Source organism: Netta rufina, assembly GCF_964035555.1.
Source record: "Netta rufina genome assembly, chromosome: 3".
Lineage (NCBI taxonomy): Eukaryota > Metazoa > Chordata > Aves > Anseriformes > Anatidae > Netta > Netta rufina.
This window is the reverse complement of record NC_140125.1, coordinates 26,895,119-26,914,396: the sequence shown is the minus strand read 5'-3', so window position 1 is coordinate 26,914,396 and position 19,278 is coordinate 26,895,119. Positions and strand designations below refer to the sequence as shown.

The 19,278-nt window shown below is 36.5% G+C and overlaps 1 protein-coding gene across 1 annotated transcript in view; it reads left to right on the top strand.

Annotated features, from left to right (window-relative positions):
- The window catches only part of LYST (lysosomal trafficking regulator), a 65,050-nt gene extending 45,772 nt beyond the window's left edge, over positions 1-19,278 (top strand). Inside the window, 20 exon segments of the mRNA XM_084285260.1 lie at positions 335-523; positions 1,259-1,404; positions 1,485-1,581; positions 2,197-2,258; positions 2,663-2,718; positions 3,774-3,926; positions 4,265-4,509; positions 5,240-5,306; positions 6,556-6,712; positions 7,110-7,250; positions 7,631-7,848; positions 9,213-9,443; positions 10,504-10,693; positions 11,552-11,688; positions 12,477-12,575; positions 15,100-15,239; positions 15,516-15,613; positions 17,254-17,410; positions 17,622-17,693; positions 18,706-19,278. Of these exon segments, the coding sequence (XP_084141386.1) occupies positions 335-523; positions 1,259-1,404; positions 1,485-1,581; positions 2,197-2,258; positions 2,663-2,718; positions 3,774-3,926; positions 4,265-4,509; positions 5,240-5,306; positions 6,556-6,712; positions 7,110-7,250; positions 7,631-7,848; positions 9,213-9,443; positions 10,504-10,693; positions 11,552-11,688; positions 12,477-12,575; positions 15,100-15,239; positions 15,516-15,613; positions 17,254-17,410; positions 17,622-17,693; positions 18,706-18,844 (2,794 nt within the window). The 3' untranslated portion in view covers positions 18,845-19,278.

Below are 19,278 nucleotides of genomic sequence, written 5' to 3'. Positions count from 1 at the left end.
ATGTTAAATAACTTTTAAGAAATATGAGCAGTAGTAAATTACTGTTCTTAAGAGTTTTATTGTAATGAAAGCACACAATATTAATGCACATAAATTGATCTTCTGATTGTTTTTTCTTGTCTTTGGTTGCAATCATCTTTTTGTTAAGGCTAAGAAGCAGAAGGTATTAATGTCTCATGAAAATATGAATATAGGTGGTGTTGCTCTAGCTGCTGTAACACGAACTACAGATATCCAGTGCCAAACAGATTGCATTTTATATGGATTTCTTGCTGTCTTGCCTTCCCTTCTCAGTGTGATTTGACATTTTAAAACATGATTCTTTTTCCCTCAGTCTTTTTCAACGTCTGGATACAAAATCTAAAGACATTTCCAAAATAGCTGGAGACATCACACAAGCTGTCTCTCTGTCACAAGGAATGGAAAGGAAGAAAGTTATCCAGCACATCAGGGGGATGTATAAGGCAGAGCTCAGTGCCAGCAGACACTGGCAGGAACTTGTTCAGCAGCTTACACATGATCGGTAAGTTGTTCTCTCATCTGAGAGGGGGAGACGCTTACTGTCTGATGTGCACTTCATAATACTTAGAGATATAATGCTTGGTATGTAGATGACATTAGCAAAAGTAAATCATTGTAATTTATTCATCTCGTTAAAGGTCTGTAAAATACTCTTGATTTTTCTTCGTGTTTTTTTTTTTTTAGGGTGGGTAGCCAAGTAGTATTTCTGTCACTGAGACAGTTTTATTTTCTTGTCAGTTACATTTTTGCTGTGTTCAATAGAATGAAGAATGTTATGAAGTTTTTAATATTTTACATTACACTGACAGAGAAACAAAATATTTTTCATGTCATTCCCTCTAGTATCCAGCTACAGTGTTTTCTTATATGCATAGAACAAGATGTTAAGCCTTGACAAGAAATTAAACAACGGTGCTTTTTACCACTGCTGAACTAAAGTTTCTAATAGCTGAGTTTTCAGAATAATATTGCATTGGACACATCATATTGTTATTTTAATCAGAATTAGTAACTAAGAGCAGTCTTACAGTAGTAGTTCATAATGAGCAAGTCAGTGGCATAGCACATGAACATAAACTACATGAAAATAGTCTTAATTTTGTTGCAGACAAACTGTCCAGTGCTACTACCATGGAACTTCTGTCTCTGCCATTTGAACAAAAACAGAATGCATAACAATATATACTGCCTCTACTGCTACGCTCCACATATATATATATATATCTTGATTTTTCAGAGCACTCTGGTATGACCCAGTCTATTACCCAACTTCTTGGCAACTGGATCCAACAGAGGGCCCAAACAGAGAGAGGCGCCGCTTGCAGAGGTGCTATTTAACTATTCCAAATAAATACCTTCTTCCAGACAGACAGAAGCAGGAAGGTAATTATAACCTCTTACAAAAGTAGATTTGAATAATAATGAATACTAGTGTCTTATTAGTTGTTTTGGTTTTTTAATAGGCATGATAAAACCTCCCTTATCTTACCTATTTGAAGACAAAACATATTCTTCTCACTCTTCAACTGTTAAGGACAAAGCTGCAAGTGAACATATAAGGTAATTCTTGATAAGATTTACCTCCTTTTTTCACTTTTTCCTACCCAAAATAAGTCCTCGCTTTATCTCACCTTACTGAATTCTCTTAATGTTTGTTGAGAGACTATTGTCAAATTGAAGGTGTTTTCTTGCTACGTGCACAAGGGATCAGAACTACCAATATGTAGGTTTTCTGACACTTAAAACACAGTCTCCATTATGTCAAAAATCACTGAAAGCATATAGTATCTTGTGTTATAAAGGGATAAGGATATTCTGTGGGACAGTCTGATGGGATTTCTTTACTTATTTGTTGCTTATATATCCAGGACAGGCAGTGCAACTAGATCTCGTAGTTCTTTCTTGCTTTTATGATCGTTATACAACTCCATAGCTGTGTTAATTTACTACCCATTACAGGGTCTAATCCTACTTTAAATGAGAACAGAGAACATACAATGCAATAAATTAAATACAGATACAGTTGTGTGCAAGTCTAGAGAGTTGAAGTTCCGTTTTCTTTACCTCCTTGGGATTTGAACCTTTTGGGTCGTAGTCCTTCAGTTGTAGCCTTTGAGGCTGTTAGTTTTAGGTACATGCCAAAAGTAAGCAATAGTACACTTGGAATTCTTTCAGAGTTAATCGAAGATGCATCAGCGTAGCACCTTCTAGAGAGACTGCTGGTGAACTGTTGCTAGGTAAGTAGAACTGCCGGTTCTCATAAATACCCTTGTCTACAATTTCTGCTGTGTGTGGATACTTGGCTGAAATTTTAAAGAACATTTTTGTTCTTGAATATGTTATGAGGAATGTTACTGCTAAGAAACCAAACTGTTGATTGACGATTGACTTGTCATATATAATATATTGTATAGATTAGTTTTGGTATTTGCATAAGTGGTGTTTGGATTGTAGTTAGTTTTAAAGTTGCATGGTACTTGCCAAAAGTTGTGGAATAAGTTCTATGTCAGCCAAGTACTGTCTTGTCCAGGTACTGTTCTTAGTTTTCTTAACACCTAGACACTAAATGTTTGTATGAATTAAGGTGCAGTATACAAATGGTAATACCATGGTACCTTTTTGCAACTATTTCTTCCTGCAGGGAAATGTGGCATGTATTTTGTTGAGGACAATGCTTCAGACACAATTGAACATACCGTAAGTATTAGAGCACACTGTCCATACTTAACTTTTCCAAACTGTGACAGTAAATAGCTTTTGTCTAGTCACTGATTGTTTGTTCTGTCACCGAGATTGCTGAGTGCTAGAATTAGATGTCTATGGGCAAGACCAGTGAAACTGATTAGTTTGGGTTCAGTGTTCCTGTTGTGCCTGCCTGTGGTGTCAGTGATAGTAGCAGAAAACAGAGAAGAGGAAATCCAGCAACTTCTGGGGCTGGGGCGGGAATTGTGGATTGGGAGTCTTTTGCAACTTCTGTCCATTACTTTAAATGTACAGAACTTGCTCTAGGCCGCACCTGAAATAACTTAATGGAAGCTGGATCACTGTGATGTATAGAAACTACCAAATATATGAATTGTGCTGTATTCTTACAGCGTCTGTTACATGAATTTTTCATTACATAGGATGTTCTAATCTCAAATCCTCTCCCCCTTATCTTATATAAGAAAAAAATGTTTTATATAGGAAATTGAAGCTGACTTTCTTTCTGATACACAAAGGCTCTGATTACTTAATTCAAGTTTGTATATCCAACAGACATTTAAGAAAATTATTGAGCAAGGGGTTATGCTACTGAAAGTCCTACAGTATTTTCAGGGAGTTCCTCCTTACCTTCACTAAACACAACTCCTGTGGTTTGAGAAGCTACTAGCTGTTTCGCTGTTTTACTGCTTTGTCCTTTGTAGAACTGGCAGAATTGGGATTCATGGCAAAGTTTGACAAATGGCATGGCAAGCATGGCAAAACTTTGTCCAATATTTTAGTTTAGGTGCTAGTGAAAGTATGTTTGGTCCGGAGTGCTGGATAGGGTACTGAAGTGGCTGTGAGAAGTATATGTGATTGCCTTGAGGAGAGGGGAGGATGGGAAACATCTATGAAAAAAGTCACAAAATATCTTAAAGCATCACAGCAAAATTATCCAAGTTTGCTTTGTGATATGCTGTATGGTTATAAACTGGTCTCACTGAAGAAAAGTTGCTTGTTTGGGAAACCTACTTTTTAGGTTAACTTTTCAATTGTATCTTCCTCAGAGTTTTCATGGAGAAACTGAACCAGCTTCATTTTCTTGGACCTATGAGGAAATTAAGGAAGTTCATAAGCGCTGGTGGCAGCTAAGAGACAACGCTGTGGAAATATTTCTAACAAATGGCAGGACTTTACTCTTGGCTTTTGATAATACAAAGGTAACGTGGCACCAATACATAATAATATATCAAAGGATTTTGCGGTGTCTTCATAACATGTTCATGTATTATTTTTTAAGGAGATCTGTTGCATGACCTAATAATAAATTCTACTTAATATCTTTGGAAAAAACTCTGCTCAGCTAGGCTTCTAGACAGACAGACAAAATCACAATGTAAAATATCTTTGTATTAAGATGTTAAAGAAATTTTAGTAATGCTAAACATTACTTGGTTACAACAGATTTCTGGGAATTTGTGAGAAACTTACTAAGCTTTATTTTTTTTTTTTGAAGCTTTTAAAACCATATGATTAAATGTATGGTATTTTCTTCTAGGTCCGTGATGATGTGTACCACAACATCTTAACTAACAATTTGCCTAATCTTTTGGAGTATGGAAACATTACTGCTTTGACCCACCTGTGGTGCACAGGACAGATTACTAACTTTGAGTACCTGACTCATTTAAACAAACATGCGGGACGCTCCTTCAATGATCTCATGCAATATCCAGTATTTCCCTTTATACTTTCTGACTACACCAATGAAACACTGGACCTAAATGATCCATCAGTATATAGGTAATATGAAATGTTTGGAACTGGTTATTTCCAAATACTCAAACTGACTATTCAGTGTAGCTATGTAACTTCATCGTATTAAATCATGCACATACATGAATGCAACTGTTCAAGGATAAGACTCATACACAATAACTTGAGCTTTTTACAACATGTGACTGTTTCACCTAGGATATTGAAGTAACATACCTAGTGGTGTGAGTATATATTCACAGAATGTTATAGATTGGACTTACCTACTGTTGTAAAGTGATAGTCTATTGATTTTAAATAAAAGTCGTATGTTTAAATTTGTGACTAAAGACTACCAGGCCAAATAGCAAAAAAGCAAAAGAAAATAATACCATTAAGAAAAATTGGCCAGTTACAAAATACTATTGCCTTAACTATAAATAGATCAACATGAAGTGTCCCACCATAATAAATTGCTGTTAAGCTGCTTTTGACATTAATGTGCGGAGTCTTTGCTTTTAAATAATGCTTCTGCTTTGATGGAAGCACTTTGAGTGCACTTGCCAGCCTGTTAGTGTGCTATGGGGTAGCCTATGAAGTTTGCCTTGATAGCACTAACTGGGAATGTCTGCTTTATTTTTTGAACTCTTAAAAAAAAAATGCTGTTTTGCTTGTCCTTTTTGTGGTTATTTCCTTATTCTTAATGATGCATTATTAAGTGGTGTGAATCAAAGATCATTTATAAAATGACAAGATATGGGTGCTACTTCTGTTACAGAAATCTGGTCAAACCAATAGCTGTGCAGTCCAAAGAAAAAGAGGATCGTTATGTAGATACTTACAAGGTAACTAAGATACCTGCTTTTTGTCTTTCCTATGTACAAATATGGAGGCTTTTAAAAATATGTAATGATAAGGGGACACACAGTATTTTGTTTATGGAATTGTCATCTCCAGTGTATTATCTTTTCTCAGATTCTTTTGTTTGGAACCTGTGATTGTTCCTGTACCTGATGTCATAAATCAATTTATTCTTCCCATGTGGTACTGCTTCAGAGGTTAAATTAGTATGGTCTTACACATGTACATATATATTTAAAGATCTCTAAAGATCAGGAAGATAAATTATTGCTGTTTCACTAACGTGGTTTGTATTAAACTTGTGGCTAATGTTTTTGTTAGATAACTGAAAAGCTGTTTTCCCTCAAGTACTCTGCTATTTTAACTTGGACTGTTATGATTATTGGACTCTTTAGGGAATTTTGCTCTTCTGCCTTTTTTAAGGGTGTAGGAAATAAACTGGTGGGGCTGGAAAGCATTTGTAACTGGACGTTAAAGCTTATTTCTGTTGAAATGGTCTAGGATATTGTTTACATGGAAAAAAGCAGTATTTGCAATATTGAAAAGACTGTACAATTTCTCTGCAGTGTTATAAAAGGGAAAAAATGCATAAGTAATAAAAGACAGCAGGTAAGTTAAACTAACTCAAGACTTTGATCCCTAGTTGGATTGTAGAAGCGGTCACATGTCTCTGGACACTTAGTCTATTTGATTCTAAATCACTTGTAAATGTATTGTTCCTCTAAAAGTTTGTGTTTTTCCTAAACAATGTAGGCAAGATTTTACTTTTCTTATTAGAATGCAGGGAATAGGATTGTCCCTTATTTTTCTAGTGTTAGCACAGCATTTTCATGGCTTTTGTAAAGTGCCAAACTGCCTGATTTTTCTATAAGTTAAGAGTCCAGTTAAATACCTGCAAAATGGAGTTGAACTGTGAATAAAATTTAGAAGTTTTTTTTAGAAGACAGCGACTTATTTTGAATGGGCATTCAGAACAATTGCTGGAATACTATTTGAATGGTAGGTGGTAAAACTGAGTGAATATACAACTTCAGAAAAGTATACTGTAGTAGGTGTTGACGGTGGAAATTTTCTATAAAAAAGTGATGGTGTTGGGCATATCTTAAGTTTTCGAGGAGCTGAAGTGTTGAAATACTAAGTGATCTCAGCAGTTAGACTTGATGATAAAAGCAAGCTGTCTGTGTTGAAGTTGAAGTAGGAGATTTCTGATATTTTTCCCTACTACTTTTCTAGTATTTAGAAGAAGAGTACCGTAAAGGAGCACGGGAGGATGATCCAATGCCCCCTGTCCAGCCGTATCACTATGGATCTCATTATTCCAACAGTGGAACTGTGCTTCATTTCCTAGTGAGGCTGCCGCCTTTTACTAAGATGTTTTTAGCCTATCAAGGTAAGACTACTTTTTGCTTTCACTTGCCTTTCGCATCTGAATCTTGTCTCAGCAACCCAGGAAAGCTGTATTTAACTCTTGTTTAGCATAGCATCAATTCCAAATAGCTGAGATCACTAAAATTAAATGTACTGTGCTTACACAATAGACCTATTCTGGAATTATCAAGCTAGACAATAGAGCTGTATATTTAATTTGTTTACACCGTAGCTTGGCATTTTACTGTAAACATACTATATTTGACTTCCAGTCCTTGTTTTACACATAGTAATCAAGATAGACAAATTCCAAATGTTCTCAGCTATCTACAAAGTGGTAAACTTCTTGAAGTTGTGGATGTGCAGGTGTTTTTATGTCCATCGTTGATGTTACAAGTTTGGTTTGGTTTTCCTTATAGATCAAAGTTTTGACATCCCAGACAGAACTTTTCATTCTACCAACACAACGTGGCGCCTCTCTTCATATGAATCGATGACTGATGTGAAGGAACTTATCCCGGAATTTTTCTACCTTCCAGACTTTCTAGTTAACAGAGAAGGTATACTATGAGGATACCAAAAATATATACCCAAAACAGCCAGAGGGTTGAGTTGGAGTTGAAACAGAGAACACTTTTATGTGATTGAATATGCTAAGTAGTAGATATGTGGGAGAAATCTGGCATTAATTTGTGTTAGGCTACAAAAGCTGTTGTGTAAGACATAAGGGAAATTTTTTAAACTCTTTCCAAGCTGCAAAGGACTGTTTTCTATTTATCTGATTCTCCATTTGAATGTGTGTGAAGGGATTTGTTAAGGATGCTGCTCCGCTGATTAGCAATAACTGTGCTTAATAGTTAGCCTTTATAAAAACCCTATAAAGATGCTTTTGAACTCACTGTAAACTAAAATGTTGGAACATTTACTCCCATGCTTCTAGGTTTTGATTTTGGAGTACGTCAAAATGGTGACAGAGTTAACCATGTTAATCTTCCCCCTTGGGCTCGTAATGACCCTCGTCTGTTCATCTTGATCCATCGTCAGGCTCTGGAGTCTGATCAAGTTTCCCAGACAATCTGTCACTGGATTGACTTGGTGTTTGGTTATAAACAAAAAGGCAAAGCCTCTGTTCAGGCCATTAATGTCTTTCATCCTGCAGTAAGTATTAATTATCAAGCTTCATGTTTGTTCGTTGTACTTAGTAACTTAATGGGGGAAAAGTTCAGTCTAATTTGCTTGGAGAACGTCCAGCATGGAGCAAGTTCCCTTGCTCACAAAATGTTAAAGAATAAGAGAAGGTTTTAAGGAGAACTGAGAAGATCCCAGGGACTAGTGTGTGAATTTCTTTTTTGCCTAGAGATAGGTATAAGGAATGATCAGGTATGGGGTTTACAATTTACACTTTCTCAATAGTTAGTTGTTTGCAGTGGTATACAGGCTTGGTGTTGGTAGCTGTTTGTAAGGTATAATTCCTTCTTATGGAAAAGAAGCCTTCAATTTAGGCAGACTCTGCTGCAGGTTTTGATAAGTTTAAAATAATTCATATTCTCCTGTGCTCAGTATTTGTATTCTTCCCTTTATTTATATATATATAAATCTTGTTTTGCTTAATAAGCATTTATCTTCCAGTAAGCTTAATTTCAGAAGAGTCAAATAAGTCTTCATTAATGTAAAATCTTCCAGAGTGCCATTACTGACTTACTATAACACTGGCATCTCAGATTGAAATACATTTTTTAAGCTTCAATCATTACTACCACAAGGCTTGGTCAGCCCAGCAATCCTGGTTTCAAGTGGGTGTGCACTTTCTATGTGCTCCATAGTTGTTGGAGGAGCTAATAGCAGTCATGTTTGGTAGTGGTGGCTTTTACTTTCTAAGTAGCCATCCAAATACTTTGCTTCCCTTTCCTTTCTCATGCGTAAGTACTGATTTAGTTATCTGCAACTTAAAACATGATATTTGTGTAAATGCATTAACTTTTTTCAAGTGAGCAGTGAAGGCATTTGTCAGTACGACTGATAAAAAGGATGTGGTACACAGTTAGAGACACGGTTAATTATGAAGAAAGAAAAGTAGAGAAGAATTCCCATTTCTCTGGAATATAGAGATTCTTCCTCCCATTTCAAACCAGAGCTTTGATAAATTAATTATAAAGACGTAAACAAAGCTTTCTTTTTATCATCAGCAACCCTTCAGCTTTCACACAGATTAGTAAAAGTCTGCTAAGAAAACCTTTGACTGAAATTAATTGTGGAATACATGTAGGAAAAGCTCAGGTAATAAGTCTGAAGGTGGTAGTTATCTGCAGTAAAGAGGTGAAATGGTTTCTGTTCTCAGGGGCACCTTATTCAGGAGAGCCTTATCCTTATTAATCCTTATTCAGGATTGTGGGATGGATTCCAGTCCAGCTGAAGAACTGATGGGTCCAACTTTTAAATTTGCACGTGTGTGTTTAGAAATCTTTCCCAAAGAAATATTGGACAAGCTCTTTCTCACCCCTCCCCTCTTTTCTCCTCTCTAGACCTATTTTGGGATGGATGTTTCTGCTGTTGAGGATCCTGTTCAGAGAAGAGCTCTTGAAACAATGATAAAAACCTATGGGCAAACGCCTCGTCAGCTGTTCCACACAGCACATGTTAGCAGACCTGGATCCAGGCTCATCATGGAGGGAGAGCTTCCTGCTGCCATGGGATTACTAGTGCAGTTTGCTTTCAGAGAGACCAGAGAGCACACCAAAGAAATAATATATCCAGTATGTCACTTTATTTGCAAAATGGTTCAATTAACATTCATATACTGTAATTGTTGTACCCTTATATTTAAAGATGAGTAATGGAGAATAGATACTTGTTCACCTTCATAATAACATACTGGAATTGCATCCATTTCATCCTCCAAACCCTTCCCTCATCCCTTCCTACTACTGCTGGCAAGGCTTGAACTTCATAGAGGTGCTACTCAGCATACCATTCATCCTCACCAGAGAGGGGCTAGACCGGTGTATATGAGTTTTGTCTCTCTGTGTAGTATAGCAAAATAAATGTGGTTCTTGCTTTCTTCCTTCTATACCTCCTTTATCCCAGCATCCAGCTATCTCAAGTAGTAACTGTCACTGAACGCTTAAGTTCCAGAGGTACTTCTGCTTCTTCTAACAACTGTCAATGGAAGAATACTTTATCTGAAGTATCTATAATTTGCCTACTCTAAGGTTTTACGAGGCCTTATATTTTAATTTATCAATGCTTTTTTATCATATCCTTAATAACATTTTTTTGTTCTTTATTTTCTATGATTTTTTTGTTTAATTTAGACTTGCACGTGCATTTGCACTTAAATGTGGCAATCCTCTTGTTCTGTTGATCAAGGATACCTGATGGCCTTCGGTACCAAAAAGATCAGTAGCCCACCAGATTGTTCTCATTACTAAACACTTCAGTGACTTTTCCTTAAATTGCAAGTTATTACCCATGTTTGCACTGTAAAGATAATGCAGAAAATGAATGAAAGGGTATATCACAAATCCATAAAAATAAATATCACAAGTCCGTGAAAATACTTTGACATAAAACAGTGAACATTAAGATAGACCTGAATTTAAGTTGGTTATAGAAAATTGGTACTAGTTTTATGCCTTCAACAACAACATTCTGGAATCTATATGCAAACCTAGAGTAGGTAAATGCTTGCTGTGCTTCTTTGTCCTCTACTTTTCATTGCCTGTAGGGCAGACGTGGTGGTTTATGGAAATGTGATACAAATGATTCTTCTCCCTTCCTAATCTTCCTAATTAAATATTTTTGTGCTTGTTTTAGAGTCCATTGCCGTGGATAAAAGGCTTGAAGTGGGGAGAATATGTTGGTTCCCCAAGTGCTCCAGATCCTGTTGTCTGTTTTAGCCAGCCTCATGGAGAAAGGTTTGGCTCTCTGCAGGCTCTACCAACTAAAGCTATATGCGGTCTGTCCCGCAAGTTTTGCCTTTTGATGATATATAGCAAGGAGCAAGGTATGGATTTGTGATTATTCTCTACATGCAAAACAGAATCATAATATCTGTAACTCTAATGCTACTATTTCGCACTAAATTTCCCACATTTAGTCTTTTGTTAAAGATCGATTTACATCAATTTATTACATCCAAGAACAGCTTCCACATGTCTGATATCTTTCCTGGCAGGTGGATTTTCCTTGTAATTTTCAAAAAAAAAAAAAAAAAAAAAGGCATCCAGTAATTATTTTTCATTAAGGCGACTGAAGCATGAAGCTTTAACTTTAGAACTTATCAGCAGATTCAGTCCAAAATGAACTGAAAAACAGGAAAAAGAACATGTGGCAATGGAAGGGATAATTAAAAATAGGTTTTAGAGGTAATGAATAAGGAAAGTTAGCAGTAAAAAGCAGAGGTGAAGGATCTGCTTGGAGGGATTCTAATTGATAATGTGTAAACAGGTTCTCATGATTTTTTTCCTTTGTAATGTGCTAGTGAAAGATTTATAAATTATCTGTTGAAGGCTTCAGGTGAAAAAATAAATAATACTCTCTTTAAAGAAGTAGTAGGTTGTAATTGTTTCTCTGTCTGGGAAGTGCTGTCAACATCCTTTTTTCTCTGTTCCTACTAGATGGAATGATGCTTCAAAAGCTTTGTTCAGCTTAGGTGTTCAACATAGGTGTTTTTGGAGAATGCTGAATGTTTACATAGTCCTTGAAAAAAAAAAAAAAACAACACTATATTCATTCATAGGCTGTCTTCATTTGCAATGTACTAACAGAAAGCATCTTAGACTTTATTTTTTGTTACTGACTAACAAAGTGATAAACCCTTTGGTTGCGTATATGACACAGAATTTTATATGCCTTCCTTCAGGTGTGAGAAGTATGCATAGCACTGATATTCAGTGGTCAGCTATCCTGAGCTGGGGATATGCTGATAACATTTTACGACTGAAAAGCAAGCAGAGTGAACCTCCAGTAAATTTTATCCAGAGTTCACAGTTCCATCAGGTAAAAATCAGTCTGTCTTCACCTGAATATTGCTAGTTTAACTATCCAGTGGCTTTATGTGGCAGTATTTACCCTTGCTTTAATTTTTTGCAATGCCTATATTAAGCAAGAATTCTTACTTTGGGGGGATGAGCATCCAAGCACAACTTTATACAGTTGTCCAATGTTTTCATTCTAGTCTGTTAGATTCTCTTTCATTGGCATGTGTCCCTCATTGCTCCAGTGGCATTGTTCCTGGATGTGTTCATGTATTAGACAAAGATCCATTCTGAATGCATTTGATTTTTGTAGCTTTTCTCTCCTGTGGATTATTGGTGTGAATTTATTAAAGCTAAATTTTGGACCAAGAAAAAAATTGAAAACAAGGAAAAATAATAGATGCCTCTCATTGGAAGGAGAATTCCACTATAGTTTGATTCCTCTGGAAAAAAAAAATGCCTAAAAGATAGTTGAAGAACTCTGTATAACTTCTGTTTCACTTCAATTGTGTTTGAGACTGTACTGAAAATACTCTGGTTGATGTGGTTGTAGATCTAGAAATCTATGGAAATTCACTGTGCCCTTTGGCTGTGAACTCAGGCAATGCAGCATTTTCCACTTTGTTTCTGGAGTAATAGTAAATATGACCTAAAGCAGATACATCTTTAACTCCTGGATTTCTTCTTCAGCTTAAGTATTTATATGGCTTTTCTTAAGATAACCTATAGAAATCATGTGGACCAAATGCTATGGCGTAGTGACAATTGCAGTTCCTGTTCTAATTTTTTCTGGCTTTTTTTCTTTCCAAGGTAACAAGTTGTGCTTGGGTCCCAGACAGCTGTCAGCTTTTCACAGGTAGTAAATCCGGTGTCATCACAGCGTACATGAACAGATTCACAAGCAATACGGTACGTTCTGTTGGGTAGAACTGATATTTAGGGATTTAGCTATTTGTTCTTACAGTCCTTTATAACAGGGAAAGTGAGAGAATGTTGTATTTGGGACCCTTACTAAAAAGATCAAGTGTTTGGTTAGTATTTATTTTTGAAGACTCCTCTTTTGACATTGTAAAATTTTTTTTCTGCATATTTACTTGTGTAGTTTATGTTCTTGTTTTCATGTGTTGCTCGCCTCTAGTTGGCCCTCACCATCTGGATGCATAACTGATTTACACAGAGCTCTCAGTTCAGGCTAGGGCTTGGAATTGAAGTGCTCTGGCACAAGAAAGCTCTCTAAATTTGGGGTATTTTTTCCTGTGAAGGAGTCAGCCTTTCAAAACCTTAAATGAAACTAGAATGTGCATTACCCCAAAGTAAACAACATTTTAAATGCAGGAGGTGTTTACACCAGAGAGAGTCACCACAACGTATATACTAACTGCTGTGCCTCATCACTTTGGCATATTCCAAGGGGGAAAGCAGTGTGGAGGGAAGTAATACAAGTTACATTCCTCAACATGTTAGTGGAAGGTGCTGAGATCCTTGTAGAAATCTCCCAGATACTATGTGGTGATAAGCATGGTATGAATATATAAACAGAACTTAGAATTCATCTTTTGATTCAGACTGAGTTTTGAGCTTGTCTGATTTTCTCCAGCAGTAATTTCTACACATTTTCATAGTTTTAACAAAGTTTGTAACATTCTTGACAGACGTTTTTAGGTATGCCTGTGTGATTATCCATAGCAACAACCCGACTGATCTATCAAATTTAGCTTGATACAGGTATTGGCAAACACGTTTGTATTATTGTACTATAGGTGCTCTTGAATTAGTACAATAGGCTGGGCTAGGGGGAGGCTTGGTATGATCTGCTGTGCCTGCCCAGTCTGCTGCCACTTGCAACAGTGGCAAACAGCAGATGGTTAGACTGGGAAGAACGTGAACATACTGCAATTACTGCCTTGGCTTTCTTTCAACTTCTGGTGATCTGCAACTCAAGTTTCCTAAGCTCAGCAGCTTTGATTTTAAAAGTTTAAGTAGAACTTGAAGCCTACAAGCTTAAATCAGTTGGATCTTAAGTCAAGCACCTTAACTGCTCGCCACAATAGAGAGCTTCTAAATAACTTATATTGAGACTTGTATTCCAGTTCTAAGGAAAAAAAAAGGTACTAAAATTCAGTCTGTCTGCCATCTGACATGCAGAAAAGGAACTCCAGTAATAGGCTTATGATCAAGTTCTCTGCATTTTCTAGAAACAAGTGATTTTTTTTTTTGTTTAGCTGCACAGATGTTGTTTGAGGTTTTGTTGAATTCCTCAGCATTGTCAGTTTTACATGCCTTAGGCAGATTGACCTTGATGCCAACTTTGTAGCTCCTGTTGTGGAGTCAGTTACCCAAGTCAGGGCTGCAGGGAATGCAAATGTGCTTCCTAGCATCTGTTCTGTATGCATCTTGTCAGCTGTTCAGTGATAAAGTGAACAGTCTGTTATAACACAGAGCTTGAAACATGAATATTTTGCCCTGATTCATGCATAGGCGTCATGTGGGTATCATGTCATTGTCATTGCTGTTGTCAGTATAGGAATCTGAAGAGCCATGTTGTCAGAATCCAAAACATAGCTCCATGTTATCAGATGCTTTTTTCCTAGTCTTTAAGATGGTTTAAAAAAAAATACTTTATTATAAAAATGCCTTAAACCGTATTGACTCTTGCAGTATTACAGCTTAAATTGTCCCATTTCAGTGCAGAAAAACAAATAATTAAGTGTATTTTTCTTTTGTCTGTCACTACTTTCAAGTTTTTTGTCTGTTTTTGTATGAGGGTACAGGATAAGTATAGCAGGCCTACAGCGTGCTCTGTTGTAAAAAGCGACGTTTCTCTGCTGTGTTTCCTTGCACAAAGATTATGCTAATCTCTGTACAGCAGGCTTTCTTAGTATTCTGATTAAGCAGCTCCTTCAGCTAACACCATTTTCAAGACATCTGAATTGTTTCATGTTACATAATTTGAGTAAGTTGTCTTATTTGGTGTTCAACTTGCTGCTTTTATTTTTTGTTCAGCAGTAATAACTGCTGAGCTAGGTTTTCTGTCTATATTTCAAAGTACTGCTTCTCAATACTCAAATACTGAGGCTGTCATTTCTCTACCATGGGAAAACAGCAGTCTTGCACAAAGCAGACCAGCTGATTTCAAGGTGTTTAGTTGACAGCAGAAGAGTTTCTCTTGAAGTTATTGGACTACGTCAAAATGTTTGCTTAGAGCAGAGCACTGGAAGAAAAAGTTGAATGTTATGGATGCATACGGCACATCATACCATAAAAACATTGGGGTAATAAAGCATTAATACTATCACTAAAGTGATAATGTTAAAAGTAATAGGAATCATCTTTGGAAATCCAGGAATGAAACTTGCCCCTACATTTATCTTTTTTAGAAAATAGACATTAAAATCTTAGTCTTATGATTTCATTTTGTCTTGCTATTTTTCAGCCTTCAGAAATAGAAATGGAGTCACAAGTCCATCTGTATGGCCACACAGCAGAGATAACGAGCTTGTTTGTGTGCAAGCCATACAGTATAATGATAAGCGTCAGCAAAGATGGAACCTGTATTATATGGGATTTGAACAGGTACGAGTACATATGTAACTTGCAACTGGAGTACTTGTTTTCCAACTTTTTGGTATCTTTACACTTTAATGTTAATTGAGTTTATTTCATTAATATCTCATGTGAAGGCCAACTTGCTTTTTTTTCACGTGAAATATGCAGGAATTCTAGAATGAAAACGAAAAATATCATTACACAGTGTTTGTTGAAATGAATGTCTTAAATGCAGAAAAGGTTCTTCAAAAATGGTATAATCTGAACTTCAGGTTTTTTTGTTCTCTCTTTTTGTTTTTTTAGGCTGTGCTATGTCCAGAGTCTGTCTGGACACAAGAGTCCTGTGACGGCAGTTTCAGCTAGCGAGACAACTGGTGATATAGCAACAGTTTGTGATTCAGGTATATCTGGCAGTCAAGGCTTCTAACTTACAGACCAGATAAATCATGAGACTTGTTTTTATATTGGTTGAGTATGTATTAATCATCTGAAGATGCTTTTTAGAGTGCTTTTCTGGTTTTTACATATTAGCGTATGAATTTCTCCAGAAATGATTAATCAGGTGTTAGAGTGAAATGGAGAGTTGTGGAAGCAAACAGCTTGGTCTCTTGATACGGGCTTGAACAGATTTCTGGGAGACCTACATTCTGTGAGGTTGGTGGTTTTCATTTTTACAGGGATTTGTTGCCAGATGTACAGATCTTAGGGGGAGTACACTGTATTGCTGAGTAACAAAATTATTGTTCATCACTCACTTTAAATGATTTCATATTGCTAGAAGCAACCAGATTGGCTTTGCGTTAAACCAGTGTATAATAAAGAGGAATAACAGATGTATTAAAGGTGGAGTAGATATTTGTATTAGGGCTCCTACAGAAGGAAGTAATTCTGTCCCTGCCTCACTGCCTAATCTTGTTTTAGAGCATTTTTTTTATATTGTATTTCCCATATAGTGCCGTTCCTGGATTAGGACATTAAGATCTTTTTTAGTATAATTCAGGGTGCTCAATGACTCAGGCTGCCTGTATGCTACAACACAAGCAGGGCCAAGTCAGAGACCTCACGCTATTTTGATGTCTATAAGAATACCTGTGTTACTTTATCTGTTAACTTGACGTGGGGGTTGGGTAACAGGTTCAATCGAAATGACAATTTTCTTCTGTCGATCCAAGAAGTACAGAAAATGAAGGAAGAGATCTTAACTTTGTTTATCCATATTGTTGGAAGATGGTTGTTGACTGAATTCTTATTTTGCTTGAACCAATTTCCTTTCTTATGTTTGAGTAAGATATGTCTTACGTAATGACATATCTTTTAGCCAGCTTTCATTACTGTAGGTCTCCATAGACTGAATTAAAACTAATGCCATTCCAAATATTAAGGGGAAAAAAGGCAAGATAGCACAGTTTATAGTATTAAAAAATGAGGGGAAATTATTCTGGGGGTTTCAGAAACATTGTGTTTAGGTTTCAGACTGACACAGATTTACAATTCATCCATTTCTGTAGCTCTTAAGCCAGCTTCTGCTGGAAAATACTGTATTCTTTAATTGGTAAGGGACATGCGTTTCAATCCCTTTCAAGACAAAGCAGTAGATGGGTTATCATTACTTTCATAAATTCAAATAATGCAAGATAACCAGGTAAGCTACTTCCACTTAGTATTTCAAGTACGTTGCTTAAATGTAAGTCAGGGTATGAGAAAGCAGTTTAAAGAAGATAGGATTTCCCTTTCAATACGTGAACATTGGTCATACAAAAATACTATATGAATTCATTTTTAAAGTACAGCATTCCGTAGATATGAAGTCATGTCTTCTGAATCATTTTGCAGTGGGTTGGCAGTTTGCATCACAAAAAGCAGAAAAGCAGGAAAGAGGTAATTGTTCACTGCAGCGCATGTCACTCCAAGTCATTCAAACCTGATTTTTCAAAAGATTCTTCAGAAAGTTGAATTCTGTAACACCCAAATATTCTGTTGCATAGACCTCACTCTGGTACAGATTTCTCTCTTAATGCTGATGTGTTGTGTTCTCTTACAGTTGGAGGGGGTAGTGATTTGAGACTTTGGACAGTTAACGGTGATCTTGTGGGACACGTACACTGCAGGGAAAGTATTTGCTCTGTTGCTTTCTCTAACCAGCCTGAAGGAGTATCTGTCAATGTGATTGCAGGGGGGCTTGAAAATGGAGTTGTGAGGTAAGCATTTGAAGCTTTTTGTAGTTAGTAAAATGCTTTATAACTTAAGTTCATGGTTTGATAGCATGTAGCCAAACAATCGGTATGATATTTAAAGAAGGTGGGCAAGCTGTTGTCCAGTTTATAATATTAGGTAGTTGCTAAATTCATTTTGTTTATCACTGAAATAATTACAGGTATAAATGTGAAGGAAAATTGATTTTTCTTTCAGACTGTGGAGTACATGGGACTTGAAGCCAGTACGGGAAATAACGTTTTCCAAGTCAGCCAAACCCATTGTAAGGTAAAAAGATTTTACGTATACAGTAATTGGATTTTTTTCTTTCAAAACAAAACCAAGAAAAATAGCCTGTAGTATTGAAAATGGATTTGACATAAAGACAAGAGGTAAACACCCATGTTTAAAAAGAGCCATGCAATCCTACTAATTATTCATGAAAGCAAAATGAGCACAAGTGTACTGTGTTTGTAATGACAGTAATAACTAGGTTCTGCTGCTAGCAGATAGAAATTAGCAGGATTCCCTTGAGAGCTGAACAATACTACCCTTCTTATTAAGTTTAATATTTTTCCACAGAATCTGTTCAAAAATCAGGAGATAATATCTTAAGGTCAGCAAACTCAAATAGAAGAGTATTGTCTTCCCTCAGAAATAAATGAAAGGACTGCATTTTCCCCTGACCATTTTCTGATACTGGAGGAAAACAGAGAAAGGAGAAAAGGAGACTCAGAAGCGTGGCAGCTGCCATTTTAGAGTGCTTATGTAATTTTGCCTACTAGAGTCCCCTGGAGGGTTTATATAAGCAGAATTATTCTCATGCCAACATGCTTTCAGAACGCAGTCAAAGGATGGAATCTTTATCCCTAGAGGTACAGTACCCTGCACAGAGGTCTTGTAGGGTTCTGCCAGAACTTGATCAAGTTCATGTTAGTGTGGTACAAATCACTCTGAAGAATTTTGTTGTGACCATTACTGTGATTTAGTTTTTGCTTTTGTCAGCCAGTAAGTTCAGAGGGTATTGTTCTGTGCTGAAAAGCCTTTCTTTCAGAGATGGAAGGGGCAGCCTACTTCCTCTGATGCTGCAAATAAACGAGTACTAAATTGCATGGCACATTGAAGTGCTGGACGAAGCTGCAGTTCAGCCTGTTTGGTTACAAAGCTGAGCAGCCAGCTGTTCGCAAAGGTTGCTGTGTTAAGGCATGCACTGGGTCTCCTGTAGCTGAGAACTAATTTTTGTCTTCTAGCATTTTAAATAGCCAAACGTGATATAAAAATAGGTTTTCTTGTTTTCCAGCCTTACATTTTCCTGCGATGGACATCACTTGTTCACGGCTAACAGTGATGGAAACGTTATAGCTTGGTGTCGCAAGGACCAGCAGCGCCTGAAGTTACCCATGTTCTATTCATTCCTTAGCAGCTATGCAGCGGGGTGATGACTTTTTGCTGCTAACTCGTGTCTCTGATGCACTTTAAATCCAAAATAGATTAAAGAATCTTATTTTACTGGATTTTGAAATAGTTTGAATGTCTCTGGAATGTATCTAGATCTTAAAGAACAGTCTGAGGCGGTTGTAAAATTCTGTGCATGCGCAAACTTTAAGTCTGTCAAGGTCACCAGGAGGCTCTGGTTGTATACTCCAATACCAGCAGTGGTGTACAAATGCTCTAATCTACAAGTCAAAATGCTGCAATGTAAAATGTAATATTTTTTTAAATCACTTCTTGGAAACAAGTATTTCAAAAATTGAATCAGTAATGTTTATTTCCCTCCGATGCTGTAAAATATCGGCAGTGTGAAGTTCTGTAAATACTTAAAAAAAAAAATAAATAAATAAAAATGTCAGCGTATGTATATCTGATTAGTGAA